This window comes from Pseudorca crassidens, chromosome 9 (genome assembly GCF_039906515.1).
Source record: "Pseudorca crassidens isolate mPseCra1 chromosome 9, mPseCra1.hap1, whole genome shotgun sequence".
NCBI lineage: Eukaryota > Metazoa > Chordata > Mammalia > Artiodactyla > Delphinidae > Pseudorca > Pseudorca crassidens.
The window spans coordinates 41,575,265-41,596,156 of NC_090304.1; the positions used below are offsets into that span (position 1 = coordinate 41,575,265).

General features: G+C 36.2%; 1 protein-coding gene across 4 annotated transcripts in view; it reads left to right on the top strand.

The window, feature by feature from the left end:
• COPB1 (COPI coat complex subunit beta 1) overlaps positions 1-20,892 on the top strand; it is a 39,277-nt gene that overhangs the window by 9,088 nt on the left and 9,297 nt on the right. For all 4 annotated transcript variants that reach the window (XM_067749813.1, XM_067749812.1, XM_067749811.1 and 1 more), the window contains exons 7-19: positions 477-614; positions 2,947-3,066; positions 4,698-4,805; positions 4,889-5,035; positions 5,751-5,896; positions 7,295-7,391; positions 8,503-8,663; positions 9,542-9,662; positions 13,578-13,805; positions 13,970-14,149; positions 16,325-16,469; positions 17,479-17,598; positions 20,384-20,529. In XM_067749813.1, the coding sequence (XP_067605914.1) occupies positions 477-614; positions 2,947-3,066; positions 4,698-4,805; positions 4,889-5,035; positions 5,751-5,896; positions 7,295-7,391; positions 8,503-8,663; positions 9,542-9,662; positions 13,578-13,805; positions 13,970-14,149; positions 16,325-16,469; positions 17,479-17,598; positions 20,384-20,529 (1,857 nt within the window). The remainder of the gene's footprint in view (positions 1-476; positions 615-2,946; positions 3,067-4,697; positions 4,806-4,888; positions 5,036-5,750; positions 5,897-7,294; positions 7,392-8,502; positions 8,664-9,541; positions 9,663-13,577; positions 13,806-13,969; positions 14,150-16,324; positions 16,470-17,478; positions 17,599-20,383; positions 20,530-20,892) is intronic.

A 20,892-nucleotide genomic window follows, 5' to 3' on the forward strand; every position in this document is an offset into this window, starting at 1 on the left:
TATATAATCCATCATGTTTCCCTTTTTGACGTGACATCCAGAATAAAAATGTAGTACCAAATTTAATACCTATTACAGTACCCATATTAGTGTACTTAGTTAATGTGTTGTCCTTTCTTTGTTACTTTACATTTTCTCTTTCTATTTCACTTGTGTATAGTACGCATATCTTTAATTATGAGCCATCTAAAAATCTTTATAGAAAGAGTGGAAACATAAAGTATTATTGAATGAATAAATGGATTGAGTAGCTATAACAATTATTTGAAGTAAAACCTATTACTTTCTGAAATTACCAGTGTTGTGTCACAGCGTCTCATCTGACATTGGCCGACATCTTCAGGTGTCCTTATAAGACTATTCTTAGCTTTCAGATTAAGAAAACTAGCATCCCATAAGCTGATATATATTTTAAAAATCTGTTTGAAAGCAAGTGTTCCTGCAGTCAACTGAAACCTAAATGTTTTCTTCTCCAGGTCTGTCATGCTAATCCATCAGAAAGGGCTCGTTTCATTCGCTGCATCTATAACTTACTACAGTCATCTAGCCCTGCTGTAAAATATGAAGCCGCTGGAACATTAGTGACACTCTCTAGTGCACCTACTGCAATCAAGGTACTGCTTTTTTTTGGAGGGGGGGTGCCAATTAGATGATAGATATGCTATCTTATCACTTATGATTTAGTGACATTGCAGTTTACTGTGTGGTTACACAGCATTACATGGCATAGAAATAACTACAAATATTAGAAAATTATTTGATTTCCTATGTAGTCTGACCTTCCTTCTTTTCTTTCTTTCTGCTTTCATATGTATTTAGGGAGAGAGCAAGAGAGACAGAGAGAGAATAGCAGTATTTCTGGTTTCTGGAGAATGACACTCGTATTTTAAGATCTCCACCCATACTTTAGTTACATTAAAAACTAGATCTAGGGCTTCGCTGGTGGCGCAGTGTTTGAGAGTCCGCCTGCCGATGCAGGGGACACGGGTTCGTGCCCCGGTCCGGGAAGATACCACATGCCGCGGAGCAGCTGGGCCCGTGAGCCATGGCTGCTGAGCCTGCGCGTCCAGAGCCTGTGCTCCGCAACGGGAGAGGCCACCACAGTGAGAGGCCCACATACCCGCTAAAAAAAAACCGAATCTAGGAAAATGGATGCTGGATCCTAAAGGATGGACCCTAAAAATGTTCCAGTGAATATTTTCAATAATGAAATATTTCTCTTTTTTAGTTTACTCTATCAAGACTATGTGAAAAACCCCTACTATATTCATAGAATGAACTGTTCTAGAAAGCCAGATTGTATAAATAGGAGAATTTACTGCTTTCGCCACCAATACTTAAAAAATTCTTTTCACTTTTTATTTTGAAATAATTTTAGACGTAGAGAAAAGTTGCAAAACTAGGACGAAGTTCCCATTACCCTTCACCCAGCTTCCCATAATATTCATGTCTTGTATAACAATTGTATAGTTGTCAAAACTAAGAAATTACCATTGGAACAATATTGTTAGCTAAACTATAGACTTTATTCAGATTTCACCAGTTTCTCCACTAAAGATCATTTTCTGTCCCAGGATCCAGTTTAGGATCCCATGTAGCATCTAGTTATCATGTGTTAGCGTCCTCCAGTCTGTGACAGTTCCTCAGCCCTTCCCTGTTTTTCATGACATTGACACTTTTGAAGAGTACTGGGTCAGTTTGTTTGTAAAATATCCCTTAATTTTGGTTTGTCTGGTGTTTTTTCCTAATCAGATTAAGGTTATGCCTTTGGGCGAGGGGGAAATACCACAGAAGTGATGCACCATTCTCAGTGTATCATATCTAGGAGTATATGATGCTGATACATCGTCTTACTGGTGATGTTAACCTTGATCGTTTGGTTAGGGTGGTGTCTGCCAGATTTCTCCACTGTTGAGTTGTGATTTTTCCTTTTGTAATCAATCAATATCTTGAGAAGATACTTTTAAACTGTACAAATATCCTATTTCTCCTCTGACTTACACCAACTAGTTTTAGCACCTATCAGTGAATCTTTTCTACAACAGTTACTACTATGATATTCTAATGGTGATTTTCTGTTACCCTTATTCTACATGTATTATTTGGAGTTCTTCCGCAAGGAGGAGCTGTCCCTTCTCCTTCATCCTTTCTTCCCTCCCTCCCTCTCTCCTTTCCTTCTTTCTTGCTTTATATCAATATGGATATTTTATTCTGTGGATTATAATCCAATATTATTATTTATTTTGTTGATCAAATTGTTCTAGCTTTGGTCATTGGGAGCTCTTTCAGGTTTGCTCCTTTGTCCTTTGCTTTTAATGAGTCAGGGCCATCGTTATATACTTGAGTTTTCGGTACCGTAATGCAGGTGTGTTAGAGTTTGCACCTAAACTAAAAGATGCTCAATAGCTAAACTATTTGGGACTCTCTGTCAGCTTTTTTCTCCCTTGTTCCTTAGGTTCAGCCCTTAATTTTTGGGGGGCCTCTTACTGCTGTGGCCTCTCCCGTTGCGGAGCACAGGCTCCGGACGTGCAGGCTCAGTGGCCATGGCTCATGGGCCCAGCCGCTCCACGGCATGTGGGATCTTCCCGGACCGAGGCACGAACCCGTGTCCCCTGCATCGGCAGGCGGACTCCCAACCACTGCGCCACCAGGGAGGCCCAGCCCTTAATTTTTGCCTGTTAACAAGTGTTTCTGCCTGTAACAGCCCCTTTTCATCCTTTTAATTTGTGATGCTTCTGATTTTTTGTAACCTTGAAAAAAATAATGAAATTTGTTAGAACTTAGGAAATAGAGGGACACATTCCTCTGGGAAAAATGCATAAACTTTTAGTGCAGTAGTGGTAAATGTATCTTGGTTTCTTGGAGGCTTTATTTGTTTCTTATTTTCAGATTCTGTGTTTAAGGTAGGTGAATGTGTTCTTAAAATATATTTCTCTTTTCATATAGGCTGCTGCTCAGTGTTACATTGATTTAATTATTAAGGAGAGTGACAACAATGTAAAGCTCATAGTTCTGGATCGATTGATAGAATTGAAAGAACATCCTGCTCATGAACGAGTACTACAGGTAGGTGTTTTCTAAAAGAGAGAAATCCTCAATAAAATCTTTTTTCAAATTGAGATAATTCCTAAGACTTACTGTCTTGGTTAGCTTACATGCTTGGAGACTGGGCAGTTTAAATTTTGGTCAACTAAGGTGTAACTCTTGAAGCACCATAGCCTTTTGGGATATTGTCTTTGTTATAAAAAATCATTTCTAACATGAATTAATATGTTACCTTTTATCTTTTCTATTTGTACTACACTTGGTGTTCTTAGCAGTAGAGATATATTTGTTTTAATTTTAATATAATTTACATTTCTTGGAAAATAATTATACCAACTGAGAATAAAGATGATTAGATTCTAGAAAATTATCAGCATACCTATTTAATCTGTGAGAATGATTGTTATAAAAATAAAGCCCCATGGTACAAATAGAGCTAAAATCAGTGGTGATCCTGGATCAGAATAACAACAAAAAATTTGCTATAAAGGACATTATTGGGACAGTTGGAGAAATGTGAATATAGACTGTATTATTTAATAGTATTGTGATCAATGTTAAGTTCTCTGAATTTGAGAATTTTACGGTGGTTATATAAGAAATTTTTCTTGAGTATACACTAAAACATTTAGGAGTAGAGAGAGTATGACAAAGCAAATGTAATAAGGTATTAACAACTGGCAGATGTAAGTGAAGGTTATACAGTTAATTCATTCTTAAAATTTATAGAATATTTTTATCAGAGAAATTTTTAAAAATAGAAAGTTTTAAAGAAGTAAAATATTTTGTTTTGCTATATTTAAAAATACTTACTTGCTATAGATTTTTAAGTATGCTTCTTTAAAATATTACAGTTTCCTGCAGAGCCAAAATAACATTATCACACTTAACAAAATTGTTAATAATTTCTTAATATTATCCAGTTTTCCCAGATGTCCCTAAAACGCCCTTTAGTTTTGTTTTTCTAGTTCATGACCAAACATCACATCTGGTTGTGATGTATGTGGTTGTGATGTATGGTTCCTTAAGTCTCTTAATTTGAGCAGTATCGTTTTTTCATGACACTGACTTGTTCAAGAGACCAGACCAAACGTCTGGTCTCCTTCAGGATGTGTCTGGTTACTTTCTTTGTGTCATGTAGCTTGTTCCTCTTGACTTTTGTATTTCCTATAAACTGTAAGTTTGAGCTAAAGCTTGATAGGGCTTCCCTGGTGGCACAGTGGTTGAGAGTCCGCCTGCCGATGCAGGGGACATGGGTTCATGCCCCGGTCCAGGAAGATCCCACATGCCGCGGAGCGGCTAGGCCCGTGAGCCATGGCTGCTGAGTCTGCGCGTCCGGAGCCTGTGCTCCGCAACGGGAGAGGCCACAACAGTGAGAGAGGCCCGCGTACCGCAAAAAAAAAAAAAAAAAAAAGCTTGATAGAGTCATGAGTAAACATGTTCAATGTGAATGCATCATATGTGATATTATATACTTCATATTGCCTTATATCAGGTGACTCAAATTATCTGGTTTTTCCACCAGTAGTGATTTTATTATAGATCAAAGAATTAAGGTCATGAGGGACAGAATCCTTTATTCTACAGTTAGGATTTTCTTCTTGTGACTAGAAATACTGGTGTTAATTCTGGATATTTTTGTTCTTTTTCAGGATCTGGTTATGGACATCCTAAGAGTACTGAGCACACCAGACTTAGAAGTACGCAAGAAAACTCTGCAGTTAGCACTGGATCTTGTCTCCTCTAGGAATGTCGAAGAGGTAAAACAAAACTTTGACAGCACTTTGTAAGCTGTCAAGCCAAACATGATGTCATTCTCACTTATTTTTACTTTGTTTTATAGTTGGTTATTGTCCTTAAGAAGGAAGTGATTAAAACAAATAATGTGTCAGAGCATGAAGATACTGACAAATACAGACAACTCCTTGTGCGAACATTGCATTCCTGTTCTGTCCGATTTCCAGATATGGCTGCAAATGTTATTCCTGTGGTATGTAATTCCAGTGATCTTAACTTTGAAATTCTCTAAAAATAAAAGTTAAATTCTAGTTATTTAACAGTTAAACTCTGGAAATCTCAACTGTCTGTACTCACTAAATCTCATGGTCAGAAGGGATCTTTATGTTTACTATTAAGCTCAAAAGGATAAGGACCCTGACTTCTTTCTCTTACATCTTCACCAAAAAAATAAACAAAACAAAAAAAAGTGACAAAAATACTTCCACATATTATTGCAATTAATGTTTGTTACAGTTCCCTAAAGTAAAATTATTCTTTGTGTATAGATTATTCAGTGGGATTTTATCTCTTAAAGTTGAAGGATTTAATTAGAGGAAAAATTAACATACCCAGAATATTTTGTTTTCTGTCATTGTCAGATAAATTAGGTATGTTATTGGAATTTGGAATTTTGACTTTGAGCTCTGAATTTTCTCTAAAATGATTTTACTTTTAGTTACAACTTAGATGTGTCCAGTTATTTTGACTTGTGGATTTCCAGCTTCTGTTTTATCATGTGTTTTGTAATAAACTGAAAAGACATCATGATTTTGTTTACATAATGGTGCTTGTCTCTCAACTTACGTTTTGTTGTGTATTTGAAAAGTATTATTTATATTCTTTGTAAACTTGTTTAATTTACTTATTAAACCTTAGATAATTTTCTTTCTGAAAACATGTAATCGTTATCCATTTTTTTCTTTTAGTTAATGGAATTTCTCAGTGACAGTAATGAAGCAGCAGCTGCTGATGTCTTGGAGTTTGTTCGTGAAGCCATTCAGCGCTTTGATAACCTGAGAATGCTTATTGTTGAGAAGATGCTTGAAGTCTTTCATGCTATCAAATCTGTCAAGTAGGTTTAAAATCTGTTTAAATGTAAAGTCAAATAATAAGCATTTTACCAATTTCTGTTTTTTGGGGTTTTTTTGCAGTACACGGGTCTCTCACTGTTGTGGCCTCTCCCGTTGCGGAGCACAGGCTCCAGACGCGCAGGCCCAGCGGCCATGGCTCACGGGCCCAGCCGCTCCGCGGCATGTGGGATCTTCCCAGACCGGGGCATGAACCCGCGTCCCCTGCATCAGCAGGTGGACTCTCAACCACTGCGCCACCAGGGAAGCCCCCAATTTCTGTTTTTAAGGGTCAGTTGATAGACAATATAGGGGAAGAGAGGTGTCTTAACACAGTCAAGACAAAATAAATGTCAGAAACATGTCACCCCTACTCTCACCCTTAGTTAACCCAAAATCTATGTACAAAATAAAATTTTTGGTCCATGTGATGTAGGTAGGTTTCTCTATTCTCATTTCCTCTAAAACATTGTAAATCCTGAAGTGACTAAGGAACATATTCTTAAAAGGTATCATTTTGGGGATAACATTATTATTTATATCTCCCCTTTAGCATTTACTGAAGTGAAGGATTGAAAATACAACCTAAGTCTGAATTGTTTCCTTTCAGATAGCCTTTGCTAATGAGAAAGGACGTTGCATCCAAGTTTTGCTTCATGTAAATCATCTCATAGACTGTAGTAGACTTGCAGTATATCTGCCTGTGTAGAAAAGAAGGGACTACAAAATTGGTTTTATGATATGAAGATGTATTGATATTTATGGAAGTGAGAAAGATTTGCTTCCTTTCTGGGGGAAAAAAAAAAAACATATCAAAGTTTAGCTTTTGGCAGCCATAATCTCTTAGAGCTTCAGTTTCTAGAATTTTTTTGAATAAATTTAATGAAAATCTTAGGGAAAAGATGACTGAAGACTTTATTCAGTTTAACATTTTTTAATTAGAAAATTGTTGCTTTCTTTATGTTTTTGGTCTTCTTGTTATGATCCTCTGCATTCCTTTTTCATTGTTCTTTTCAGCCTCCTGCCTCTTCAGTGAATTACTTTTTACATTAAAATAATACATTTTTTGTAGTGATAATTTACCTTAAATTTGGTCCTAAATGGAAGATAACACCTTTCTGGGAAACATTTTGGTATTTTATTTTTACTACTAGGTTTACCAGTTGTAGAATGTTCCTAAAAATGATGGATAAGATGCTTACTTTCCTTTTAATCCTTGTGATTTCAAGAGAGAATCAAAGAAACGTGGTGTCTTTGTTATATTCTTCCTTAATATTTCATCCATAGTCCCTCACAACTGCAGAATATTGTTTTCTTGCTTAAGCTTAAATTCACAAAGAAAGATCACTGCTTCAAGATTTGTTGGCAGAATCAGTGTTTCAGAACTTGTATTCTTGCTATAGGATTTACCGAGGAGCATTATGGATCCTGGGAGAATACTGTAGTACCAAGGAAGACATTCAGAGTGTGATGACTGAGGTCCGCAGGTCCCTTGGGGAGGTATGTTTTACTTTTAGTAAATTCTACTTTATATGGTGATTTTTTACTTTAGTAAACTGACTTTTATGTGGTGATTTGCTTTTGTGTTTTTATTTGGTAGTGCTTGGGCTAAAGAACACTGAAAAAATTTTAATTACACAGATAATTAAGCCTTTGGGCAATGGGAAATTAGGAGAGTTGCCCTCCCCTACATTGAGCCATAACACCTGTTCTTTTATCTGTATTATTTACCCTTCTGGGTAAGATTTTTTTTGAACAAAAGGTTCTGCGTTTTAAAAAAGAAAAAGACTTGTAAAACTCTGCTTAATCCTCTGTGTTATGAAAAAAGAATGCATATATTATAAGAACAGGGCTGACTTGAGAATATGTATTTATGTACTAAAACTGGCAGTATTTCCTCATCCAAACAACCATATGGTAGAATAGAAAGAACAGTGCTTGTTAGGAGCCTGGATTCCAGTCTTTCTTCTGCCAGTAATTAGCTTTGGGTCTTTGGATATAAGTTCCTAAACCTGACTGGACATCAGGTTTTTCATCTATATAATAAAGGAGTCGATAGATAATGATTGAAGACTCTTAGAGCTCTTAAGTTAGATGATAGACTGGTGTTGAGAAATAAATACAAAGTATCCATTTGGTTTAAAGAGGAAGTTGATGAAGTTATTATGTACAAATAAGTTAGATTTATTTCATTTTATGGAAGGATGGGTGCTGGTTTTGGTTAGTATTTCAAGGAAAGGGATGGAGAAGAAGAATAAGACTTAGTGAGTATCTCCTTTGTCTTATAGTCAGTGTCCTAAGCATTTGCCTATTAAGTAACTTGTGTAGAAGGAATTAATATTTCCATTTAACAGATTAGGAAACTGAGACTCAAAGTGGTTTAATTAATTTTCCCAGAACCATACAACTAAAAGTGGCATCCAACTCCAAAGCCCCTGTTCTCACTACATTACCCTGGGAAGGAATGAAAATTGAAAGCAGAGTCCCAAGTTCCAAAAAATCCCATTGTGGGAACAGTTCTGTAGAGAACTATAGAAATGATTGAATATTTAAATATGTTTTGCTTGCTACTGATATTATTACTAAATTGATGTTTCCAATTGATTTTTAGATCCCAATTGTAGAGTCAGAAATTAAAAAAGAAGCTGGTGAATTAAAACCTGAAGAAGAAATAACTGTGGGGCCAGTTCAGAAGTTGGTAACTGAAATGGGCACCTATGCAACACAGAGTGCCCTTAGCAGTTCCAGACCCACCAAGAAAGAGGAAGAAAGGTAATTTGTGGCACCTGTGCCCTGCCAGCTACACCTCTATGATTACTCCTGTGTCTAAAACAGTCAAAGGATTTCTTTTTCTTATAATTGATAGTTTCCTCTTTTGACCCAAATGGAAATTTTTGCCATATAAGATACTTGAAAGGAGAATGATGTTTTAAGTTCTTTCCCCCAGAAATTGTGTTAATAGTTTTAATCCTCTGCTCCTTATAACTGTTCTCATTGAAATAACTGTGTTCTGTTTAAACTAAAATTATTTTACTCATGTAGAAAATGCTAAGTGGAGGTAACTGATGATATTTGAGTTTTGTTGCCTTTTTGCATTTGGAAAACATATTTTGAAGATTTTCCACTTCTAATTGATGGAATAAAATTTTGATGTTTTCCTCCTTATTTTGTTCTCAATTTTATAGTGAAGTTGATGAAAATTTGCCTAAAATTTTAATGGTTACTATGTACTAGGCATTGGGCTAAATAAAGAGTTTGTGTCATATAGTCTTTGACAGTATCCTGTTGATTAACCACATTTTATAGAGGAACTTGAGGCTTAGAGAGGTTTGCAACTTACCCAGAGGGACATAATAAATAAGTAGATAAGCTGGGGTTTTAATGTAGCTCATTGGTTTCAGTATATGCACCTTTAACCTTTAACCTTTAACCTAACTCTTTCCCTATTCATTTAGCTCTTTTATCATTTGAAGATAAGTGTTAAAGCCATGTGATTTTTTCTTTTTCCTTTTTCATTCTGAGAGCTAAAGAGGGAACCATAATTGAGATCCCTATCACTGAAGGGTGGCACTGAGAGTATTCAGTAGGCTTCCTTGAGTCGTTGATGGCTGAGAAGTTGGTGGCTTTCACTTTCCCTGATTGCTTTGCAGACCTCCCCTGCGAGGATTCCTTCTGGATGGAGATTTCTTTGTGGCTGCCTCGCTTGCCACAACTCTGACCAAGGTTGCCTTGCGCTATGTTGCTTTGGTTCAGGAGAAGAAAAAGCAAAATGTAAGTTCATTATCCTACATTTATCCAACAAATGAATCTTGAGAGCTTATGCTCTAGTAGGGGAAATGGACAAAGTGATATAGCATAACATATATACAACCTAATGATTGTAAAATTGACAAAGTAATGTAATAACAATAGCACGTGATTAGTCCAGTGGAAGTGATACAAGAGTTTATGAGGTTATTTCTGCTTGCTGGGATTAGTCAGGGCCCAATGAAGGAAATGTCTCTCCCTCCAGCATCTTCATCCTGTCAGTTACTGTCTGTTTTATCCTAGAAATGCCTCTTAAATGTATTCCCGTTTCTACAGTTTATACCTTCATCGTAGCGTCTGACCATTCTGACTGTATGTTAATTTACAATAATGTACTTTCTTTCCACCCAACCCCTACTACCATCCTTTGTGTTATTGTCCTATATTTTATTTCTACATGTCATGTTATCCACCCTATGATGTATTGTTGTTATTTTTGCTTTAAATAGTCAGTTGTCCTTTTAGTATATATTCACCATTTCTTTCCCATTTCTTATTTATCTAGTGTTCAGACTCAGGTAGGGAAGGGGGACATACTTAGCAAGTTGTAAGAAGTTGAGAGTTGAGAACAGGTCAAAGTTCACGTACCTTCCTGGGTGGGTTTTTTTTTTTTTTTTTCATATTTTTCTTCATGGTAAAATGTACATAACATAAAATTTACCAGTTTAACTGTTTATAAATGTACAATTCAATGTCGTTAAGTATATTCAAATTGTTGTGCAGCCATTATCACTATCCCTCTCCAGAACTTTTTCATCATCCCAAACTGAAACTACCCAGCAAACAGTAACTCCCCATACTCCCTCCCCTAGCCCCTGGCAACCACCATCCTACTCCTCTCCCTCTATAAATTTGCCTATTCTACATACCTAATATAAATGGAATCATACAATATTTGTCCTTCTGTGACAGGCTTATTTCATTAAGCATGTCTTCAAGGTTCATTTGTATGGAAGCATTGTCAGAATTTCTTTCCTTTTTAAGGCTATATAATATTTTGCAGTTTCTGTATATCCATTCATCCATTATAAATGGTCAGTTTCCTTCCAAGTATTTTTTTTAATGAGAAAAAAGTTATATTTGCCCACATATTTACCACTTATGGTGCTTTTCATTCCTTTGTATAAATGCAGATTTCTATCTGATATTTTCTTTCTGCCTAAAGAACTTGTTTATTTTTATAATGTAGGTCTGCTGCTGATGAATTCTCTCAGCTTACATTTGCCTGAAAAAAATCTTTACTTTGCTTTCATTTAAAAAAAAAAATCTCTGTGGTAGAATTGTGAACGTTTTTATTTTATTTTTGTTCATATCTTTTTTCACATTGCTAAAATAATGAGTGATGTATTAAAAACTAATGAGAAAAAAATCACTCACGGTTAAAGCACCGAAGTACAAATCTTGTTAATATTGTGCTGGCGATAGATAGAAACATCAAAAGATGGAATTACATTACCAGATATAGTAACAAAAATCTTTCCTTCCTCAGAAAGAGTTCATTATGGCTTTTAATAATGATCACTTTTTCCCCTAGTAGTGATCATTTTGTGTTTTACAATACTGCAGTTTCACTTAACTTTATCCCATGTTATTCTAAACCCTTCCTAATCATAATAATATTTAATAGCTGCATAATAGTCGTCCATTCGATTCTTTCCTTTACTCAAACCTCCATATAATTAGACATTTTCTTTTTAGATTAGGGACTTTCAAAGGATTTTTTTTTTAATTTCCATCTTATAGATTTCCTTATAAATCCATAAATGAGGTTTAGAGGGTCGGGTAAAATTACAAGATGTATTATCTCTTTTTTATTGACTAATTTTATTTATGGGCAGTAATTTACTTTGTAACTCTCTGTGGGCCATTATTTATTTATTCAGGTCTTGTCTGTTCTCTAAATTATGCTTTTTAAAAATCTCCAGCATTTTATATCTCAGTTCTGCAAGTTGGGAGACCATTTGCTGATACCTGCTTAAGAGAACTGGATTTCTGGTAACATACCTGGTTCAGCAAGTTTGTGACCTTTGGTACGAGGCAGAAGGAAGTTTGGTTGTTTATCACCATACTGGCTCTCCTTCATTTATGCCTTTTCCGACAGTCTTCATTTTTTCATGTAGATCTGACTTTCTCTCTGGTATCATATACCTTCTGCCTAAAGATTTTGCTTTAACTTTCCTTGTAGTGCAGGTCTGTTGGCAGTTAATTCTTTTGGTTTTTGTTTGTCTGAAAAAGTCCTTCTCCTTCATTTTTGAAAGATATCTTTGCAGATGTAGCATTCTAGGTTGACAGTTTTTTTCTTTTAGTACTGTAGAGATGTTGCTTCATTGTCTTCTGGCTTTCGGTACTGTCTTCATTGTCTTCTGGCTTTCGGTACTGTCTTCTGGCTTTTCGGTAGCTCCTGTGTCTCTGTGTGGAATGTGTCCCGTTTTCTTCTGGCTTGTTTTGGATTTTCTCCTTATCACTATAATTTCAAGTTTCAGTAATTTGATTAGGATATGCTTTGGTGTGGTTTTCTTGTTTGCTTTTGGTTCATTGAGCTTCTTGGATATGTGGTTTTGTAGTTTTCATCAAATTCAGGAATTTTTTGGCCGTTATTTCTTTAGCTACTTTTTTCTGTCCCCCTCCTCTTTCCCCTCCTTCTGGAGACAATATCTAGGCTCAAAGGATTATCACACTTACTCTTCTGAGGTTCTTTCCCAGGCTTCTGGTAGTTTTTTCACGTATGTATGCTGATCAATACTTAGCCAAAGATATTTTGACAAAGATATAAAGCATGTGTCAGGATAATGGTACATGAGACTAAAAAAGTAAGTCGAATTCACTGGTGGAAGACCTTGAATAGCAGGCTGAGTGATAGGGACTTCAACATGAAGGCTGTAGGAAATCATTGAAGGTATTTGCATGTGGAGTGAAATGATTGAATAGCAGGCTGAGTGATAGGGACTTCAACATGAAGGCTGTAGGAAATCATTGAAGGTATTTGCAATGTGGAGTGAAATGATTGGTGCCCAATAAAGATTAAGATAGTAGGTAATCACACTTAGCATCACCAGTAACAGGACAACCTGACATTATGTGCCTCCTAATGCAATACAATAAGATATGCAAAACATTACCTATCTTGTACTCTTAACTAAAAGTGGAGAACATTCTGTAGAACAGCTAGCTTGGGCTCTTTAAAAGAAATCATAAATCATTGTGATGGAAAACAACACAGAAAACCAGGGGACTGGTCTAGTTTAAAAGGGGCTAAGGAGAATAATAGTCAAATAAAATGCATGAAACTGGTCCTGGGTTAAAAAAAAAAAATTTTGTGACAATTAGGAAGATTTAGTTCAATTTGGAGTGTAGTAGATATATTTTGGAACTGTTACATTTCTTAAGTGAGATGATGATGTTATGATTATAAAGGAAACTGTCCTGATTCTTAAGAGATGTATGCTAAACGTTTATGAATTAAAGGTTCTTACTTTCATATGTTAAGCCAAAAAAATAAGTGTACCTATATAGGTAGAGTAAGAAAGCAGTTATAGCAGAATGTTAACAATCCGTGAAGTGTATCATTCTTTTAACTTTCCGTAGTCGGAAAGATAAAAGATAGCTTTGGCCTGTGAGGGGTTAGAGTAAGAGAAAATAGTTTAAAAACCACTTCTGTCTATCAGTTAAGGGTTAGTGAAGATTTTAGAGGGTGGCAGTTAGAATAGAAAGGAGGGAAAAGGGTGCAAAAAAACAGGGAGATAAAATCTAAAATATTTGAAATCTTATTCAGGTGAAGTGAAAATTAGGTTTATTTCTTGGATTGTGAGTTATAATAAAGTGACATTATTGCATTTGGAGAAGCCTGACAATAAATAAGCCATTTCTTTCCTTATCTAGTCTTTCGTTGCTGAGGCCATGTTGCTCATGGCCACTATCCTGCATTTGGGAAAATCTTCTCTTCCTAAGAAGCCAATTACAGATGATGATGTAGATCGAATTTCCCTGTGCCTCAAGGTCTTATCTGAATGCTCACCTTTAATGAATGACATTTTCAATAAGGAATGCAGACAGTCCCTTTCTCACATGTTATCTGCTAAACTTGAAGAAGAGAAATTATCCCAAAAGGTAAGGTATATATGATAAAGCCATAATAGTGCTTTTTGGTTTTATTGTTGTTGCTGTTGGTTTTTCAGTCCTCATGTGTGAGGGCTTGTCCCTGTTGAAGGCCTACAAAAAGCTATCTTTTTTTCCATATTAAAGAGAGATGGTGTATTGTATTTTCAACACAGAAAGAATCTGAAAAGAGGAATGTGACAGTACAGCCTGATGACCCCATTTCCTTCATGCAACTAACTGCTAAGAATGAAATGAACTGCAAGGAAGATCAGTTTCAGCTGAGCTTGCTGGCAGCAATGGGTAACACACAGAGGAAAGAGGCAGCAGATCCCCTAGCATCTAAACTTAACAAGGTAACAAAATGTCAAATACACTGGCGAGTTATTTAAATTGGCTACTTAAGAAAGTAGTAATCAGGAAGTTGTTGGTCTTGCTGTTTTTTAAAGGAAAAATAACTAGTACAGCATCAGTTTTTGTCAAGTTACTCTGATTGATAGGTTCATTAAACATGAATTGAAACTCGGTGCAGCCTGATACTTTACTATATGATGGCACTGTAAGTCGCAGAGATGAGTTTTAACTTGTTCCAGTTGTGTGTCAAATTACCACAAAGTGAAACATAGCGCTGAGGCATCCTTAGTGGTTGACTAAAACTTTTAAAAGGTAGGGCACTAGCCTCTTCTCCAACACCCTGCCCTCAAGTTTCTCCTGTCCCCTGCTACTTTAAACAGGACAATTACACTTTTATAGTCTTAATATATTGAGTTCCGAATAGGATTTCATTAGGAAAATTGTTCTAATCTCTCTCTACTCAGATGTTAAATTTACAAATCTGGTTTAATCCTTCTTCCATTAGATGAGTAACATTCTCAAATTGGTTTTGTTGACCAAGATAAGATCAGTGGCAGAATAGGAACTACTGAAACACTTTTCTCCCTTAGAATTGGGAATTGATATTGACAATATTACAGTGATAAAATTTTTCAATTTATTTTTTAAAATTGTGGTAAAGTTTACATAACATCAAATTTACCCTCTTAACTATATTTAAGTGTACAGTTCAGTGGCATTAAGTAATAGTCACATTATTGTGCAACCATCACCACCGTCTATATCCCCTGAACTTTTTTCATCTTACAAAGCTGAAACTCTATACCCATTAAACAATAATTCCCCATTCCCTTCTTCCCTCAGCCCTTGGCAACCACATTCTACTTTTTATCCCAATGAATTTGACTATTCTAGGTACCTTATGTGGAACCATACAGTATTATCCTTTTGTGATTGGTTTAGTTCACTTAGCCTAATGTCTTCAAGGTTCATCCATTTTGTAGCATGTGTCAGAATTTCTTTCCCCTTTAAGGCTGGGTATACTTCACTGTGAATATATACCATGTTTTGTTTATCCATTCATCTGTTGATGGACATTTCGGTTGCTTCCACCTTTGACTGTTGTGACTAATTCTGCCATGAATGTGGACGTTCAGATATCTCTTCGAGGTTCTGCTTTCATTTCTTTTGGGTTAAACCCAGAAGTGGAATTGGTGGATCATAGTGATTCTGCTTTAATTTTTTGAGGACCACTATACTGTTTTACATAGCAGCTGCACTGTTTTACATTCCAACCTTCAATGCAGAAGGATTCTGATTTCTCCATATCCTTGCCAACACTTCCTTTTTATTTCTTTTGTAGTGACCATCCTAGTGGATGTGAAGTGATATCTTGTTGTGGTTTTGATTTGCATTTCCCTAATGATTAGTGATGTTGGGCATCTTTTTGTGTGCTTATTGGTCATTTATATATCTTCTTTGGAGAAACGTCTATTCAAGTCCTTTGCATATTTTTTAATCTGGCTGGTTGTTTTCTTTGTGTTGAGTTGTAAGATTTCTTTATATATTCTGGATACAAGTCCCTTATCAGATGTATGATTTGCAGATATTTTCTCCCATTCTGTGGGTTGTCTTTTCACTCTGCTAATAGTGTCCTTTGATGTACAAAAGTTTGTAATTTTGATGTAGTCCAATTTACCCATTTTTTTCTTTTGTTGCTTATGTCTTTGGTGACAATATTACATTTTTAAAGTGTTATATATACTCTGGATGTTTTTTTAAAAATTTTTTTTGGTGGGGGAACATCTAAAAATTTATCTTTGTGGAATTACAGGTGTTTCTTGCTTGTAATTATTTTTCCTGAGTTTGGGTAGCAGCTAGTGAGTTTAGGTGCTTAGGGATTTAACTGAAAATGTATGCAAATCTATTCAGTTCCTAAGTTAGGATAATGTTTAATGCATTTGCTGAACATATTTAACGTCTTTCTACTACTGAGCTGTAAAGTGTAGGACCTGTTATTTTTAATGTCTAAGTTTCAGTTACCATGTCTACATTACAAAACAATTTTATTATACATTTCAAATGACTGGTCTAATCTAAGCACATCTGTTAATTACCTAACAGACTTAGTCATTTGGCTAGGATATGTTTGGTTAAATTGTCTCAGTCATTTGATTATCTTTATTTTTGTTTGACAGGTCACCCAATTGACAGGTTTCTCAGACCCTGTATATGCAGAAGCTTATGTTCATGTCAACCAGTATGATATCGTCCTGGACGTACTTGTTGTGAACCAAACCAGTGATACCTTGCAGAACTGCACGTTAGAGTTAGCTACCCTGGGTGAGGAAATTTACCATAACAGAAAGATATCGTTACATAGTAAATCTTTATGACAGGTTGTTAAGAGAAGTGCACAAGTCTTAGTATAAGAATTCTCTTGAGCCCTTTGTGACATTTTGAATCAAGTCTTAGTTTTACATTTTATATTTAGTCTCCTTCTACTCCAATTTTCTGAACCTTTGTGATACTGACTTTCTTATGTTTATGTTCTTGGTATTCAGTGAGCTTAATCTAGCATATGTCAGTTTTTCTAGATTAAATAAGAGCTGTTTAAGTTACAGATTTACCAAGTAGTTTTAAGTTTTAATTGCCTTAGTACAGAACTAGGTATTTTCTGAGCCCATTACTAATACATACCATGTGTGGCCAAAGTAACACATCATTATCACATTTAGCAATGTGAGATTTTTTTTTTCTTCTTCTTTATATAGACACATGAATCAGACTTTCTCTGGTCATTTATACATATGGCTTTGAAGTTGGAAAGTATAAATTGTATACAGGAACAGTGCACTGCCCCTAGGAAATTCCATATGGCTTAAACAAGAGTTAAGGGACTTTAAGAAATCAAGGGAGAACAGTTCTGCCCTGTCTTCCTCAGCATAGCTTGAGGCCTATATAAAGAACTGTTTCTAAGAATTTGCAGTCCTTTCTTCAGATTGTTTTATCTTTGTAATAGAGTGTATAGTTTAAGACTTAAGCTTTTGAGACATCTGTATCCATTCACTGAAATAAAGCAGTATGCCCAGAGTACCCCCGCCCCGCCCCCCCACACATGAATTAAATATAGAATTATTCTGAGAAGCCTATTACCTTTTAAAAGAAAATGTGCATTTTGATGTGAATAATAGTGTTAAATGATTTCTTTATTTTGTCCTTATATTTGAATCATAACCCTTCTCTTGTTCCTTGTTTTGCTAGAAACTATTGAGCTATATACATTTTAAGGTTTTACGATTGGAGAGGTTAATATTTATGTCCTTTTAGCCATGTCTAAATTTTTTTTCAGGGGACCTGAAACTTGTGGAAAAGCCATCTCCTTTGACTCTTGCTCCACATGACTTTGCAAATATTAAAGCTAATGTGAAAGTAGCGTCAACAGAAAATGGAATAATTTTTGGCAATATAGGTAAGGAATTGTTTTATAGCATGTGATGTTTGGATACTTTATTAAAGAATTTCTGTAATGAGTAGCTGTGTGACATTTCTTGAGGACAGGACTTGAATCCATTCATGCATTCATTCATTTATGGGGCATCTGCTATGCTATTCAGTGTTGTACCGTGTTCTGGATATACAGAAATGAACCAGATAGAGTCACTGTCCTCAAACTGTCAAGCAAAAGGAGGAGACAGATAAATAATAGATTAGAATACAATGTGATAATGGCTAGTTTATATACTATGTGCTTTGGGATCATAGAGGGAAAATGCTAACAGTATAGAAGGCTTTATAAAGGAGGAAGGTATGTTATCAAAGGATAACATTTGAACTGAGTCTCAAACTGTGTATAGGCATTTGTTGTCGGGCCACCTAGGGATTAGCTTGTACAGAGGTATTAAGTCAATAAGCTTTCTTTTTTAAAAAAGCAATTTCTGGGGCTTCCTTGGTGGCGCAGTGGTTGAGAGCCCGCCTGCCGAGGCAGGGGACACGGGTTCGTGTCCCGGTCCGGGAAGATGCCACATGCCGCGGAACGGCTGGGCCCGTGAGCCATGGCCACTGAGCCTGCGCGTCCGGAGCCTGTGCTCCACAACGGGAGAGGCCACAGCAGTGAGAGGCCCACGTACCAAAAGAAAAAGAAGAAAAGCAATTTCTGTGGTAGGAACAAAAAAATCTCTGTCCTCAGATAGCTTCTAGTTGAGTAAGGGAAAACAGATATGTGAAGTAGATATGTGCAGTACATAACGGTAAGTGCTATGAAAGAAGGCTGTGCTGGGTGAAGTGGAAGTCTATTAAGAGATTGGGTCGGTTCTCTCAGAGTGGTGGGGGGTTGGGAGGAAAGGTAAAAGAAAAACTTTGTGGAGGAGCTGAAGCTCAAATGGGGTTTTAAAAGATCAGTAAATGGTCTACAGATAGAGATTCAGTTAGAAGAAATGCAAGTAGTTTGATATACATGGAGTTTAGAGTGCGCTAGAGGGTGGTGGTAGAAGAGAACGAGGTTGGGAAGGTTAGTGACAGCTATATTATACTTGTCATGCTAAGAATTTCGGACTTTATCCTGGATATAGAGGGGAGCCATTGAGGAATTATTAGTGAGTGAGTTACATGATTAAATATTTCTGTGGCAGCACTAAAGAAGACTGATTGGAAGAGGCAAGAAGATTAACTAGTAGACTTGCAGTAGCACAGGTGAGAGATGATGGAGAGTTTGAACCAACACAGTAGTGGCTGGGATGGAGAGAAGGGCTGAATATAATAGATACTTAAGGAGATAGAATGTCCAGGACATGGTTACTGATTGAAGAGAAAGTGGCTAGAGCAACGCTCAGATTTCCTGCTTGGGTATGTTGGGTTGGTGTTTATGTTAATCACCAAAACGGAACATAGGAGAGAAGGACAGATTTGAGAGAGATGATAAGTTAAACTTGAGGTTAAATAATGAAGTGTCTTAAGTTATTGAAGGGCAGTTTGAGATGAGTCTGGAACTTGAACGAGAGGTCTGAAGTAGAGATGAATATTTGTTTTAAAACCATAGAAATGGAAGAAATCACCCAAAGAAGGCATAAAGAGTGAGAAGAAGGGAGATTTGAAAACCGAATCCGAGAGAACAGCAATATTAAGAGCTGTTTGGAGTTTTTATTCAGGGTAGTATTAAAGCTGGTCAGAGAAGGAGAAGCCTGCAAAGGAAGTGTGGTTAGAGAAGCAAGGAAAAATTCTGAAGAAGTATCGGCAGCTGCAGAAGATCCCTAAGAGAAGGGCCCTTTGGATTTGACAATCAGTGATAATAAAACGTTTCTTATGACCTGTCTTGGGCAGTGGTGGTGGGTTGAAGACTGCATAGGACGTGGAGAAATAAAGATAGTGAGTGTAGGCCACTCTGAGTGTACGACCTTGGTTTTGATAAGAATGAGAGAGGGCAGTAGCCAGAAGAGAAATAAAGGATGAGGGAAGATTTTTTTTTGACGATGAGAGGACCTTGACTATGTTTATAAACTATAAGGGAAGAAAGTCAGTAAAGAATATGAAGGTAAAGACGAAAGAGGTAATGATTGATGGAATGAGGTCCTGAACCAAAGCAGGCATCACAGATGGCAGCAAGTATGAACCTTGAAGAGCAGAGGCAGTACTTGTCTGATAGGAAAGGTAAGTAGGTGAAAGTTGATTCAGAGAAAGATACATTTATTTTTAGAGGTGGGGTTGAAAATTAAAGGAACTTATTCTTGGTAACCTTAGTTTTCTCCAAAAGTAGGGTGGGGGAATGTCAAGAAAACAGGCTAAAAAAAAGGTAGGCTCCAGTCAGATTATGACTTTCTACCATGGAAGAAACAGTTACAGAAGAAAAGATCTTGTATCATTACGTACTATGGCTCAGCAGTATTCATCCAGAAATATTAGTTAAGCATGTGCATGAGAACACTACTACCTGTGTATCCTTCTACAGTGTCTAACACTGCAACTGCTATGTAAGCACTCACTGAGTTTGAATCCTGGCCTCCACCACTTAACCAGTTCTGTGACCTTGAGCCACTTAATTAAGTTCTCTTTGTTTTTATTTCTCTATAAGATGGAAAATAATAATACTATAACATAGGATTGATGGTCATATTAAATTGGTAATAATTTGTAAAACATAGAGCCTACTATATAATCAAAACTATTTGCTAATGTCATAGTTGTTATTTGGAAATATTAAAAATTTTAAATTAAAATTTGCCTTTGGTGATTGGGGATCTTTTTATATGTGTATACTGCAGTTTATGATGTCTCTGGAGCAGCAAGTGACAGAAATTGTGTGGTCCTCAGTGATATTCACATTGACATCATGGACTATATCCAACCTGCAACTTGCACTGATGCTGAATTCCGTCAGATGTGGGCCGAATTTGAATGGGAGAACAAAGTTAGTCCTTGGGAGATTTCCTTGAACTCCTTATGTTTCTTTTTGGCTAGTGTTGAGGGATTCTCTGATAAAATTAATCCCTCTAATAAGTGTCAGATGTGAAAAACAAAGTCTTTCAATATCTGTGCTTACAAATTAGCTTTAACTGGAAAGCATGCAAGTGGTTTGGTTAAGTTACGGTTTTAAATTGGTGAGAGTAACAGTTCTATAATTAATCTGATTGTTCAAGACATTATAAACAATGTTCCATCCCTTGTTTGTATGAATAGTAACTTGCCATTGAATCCAGTGTCCAGTAGAAGCTTTGCAAAGTCAGTGCCTGCTAGGAAACTTTGTTCCTGTAAGCCTTGATTTTTATTAGAA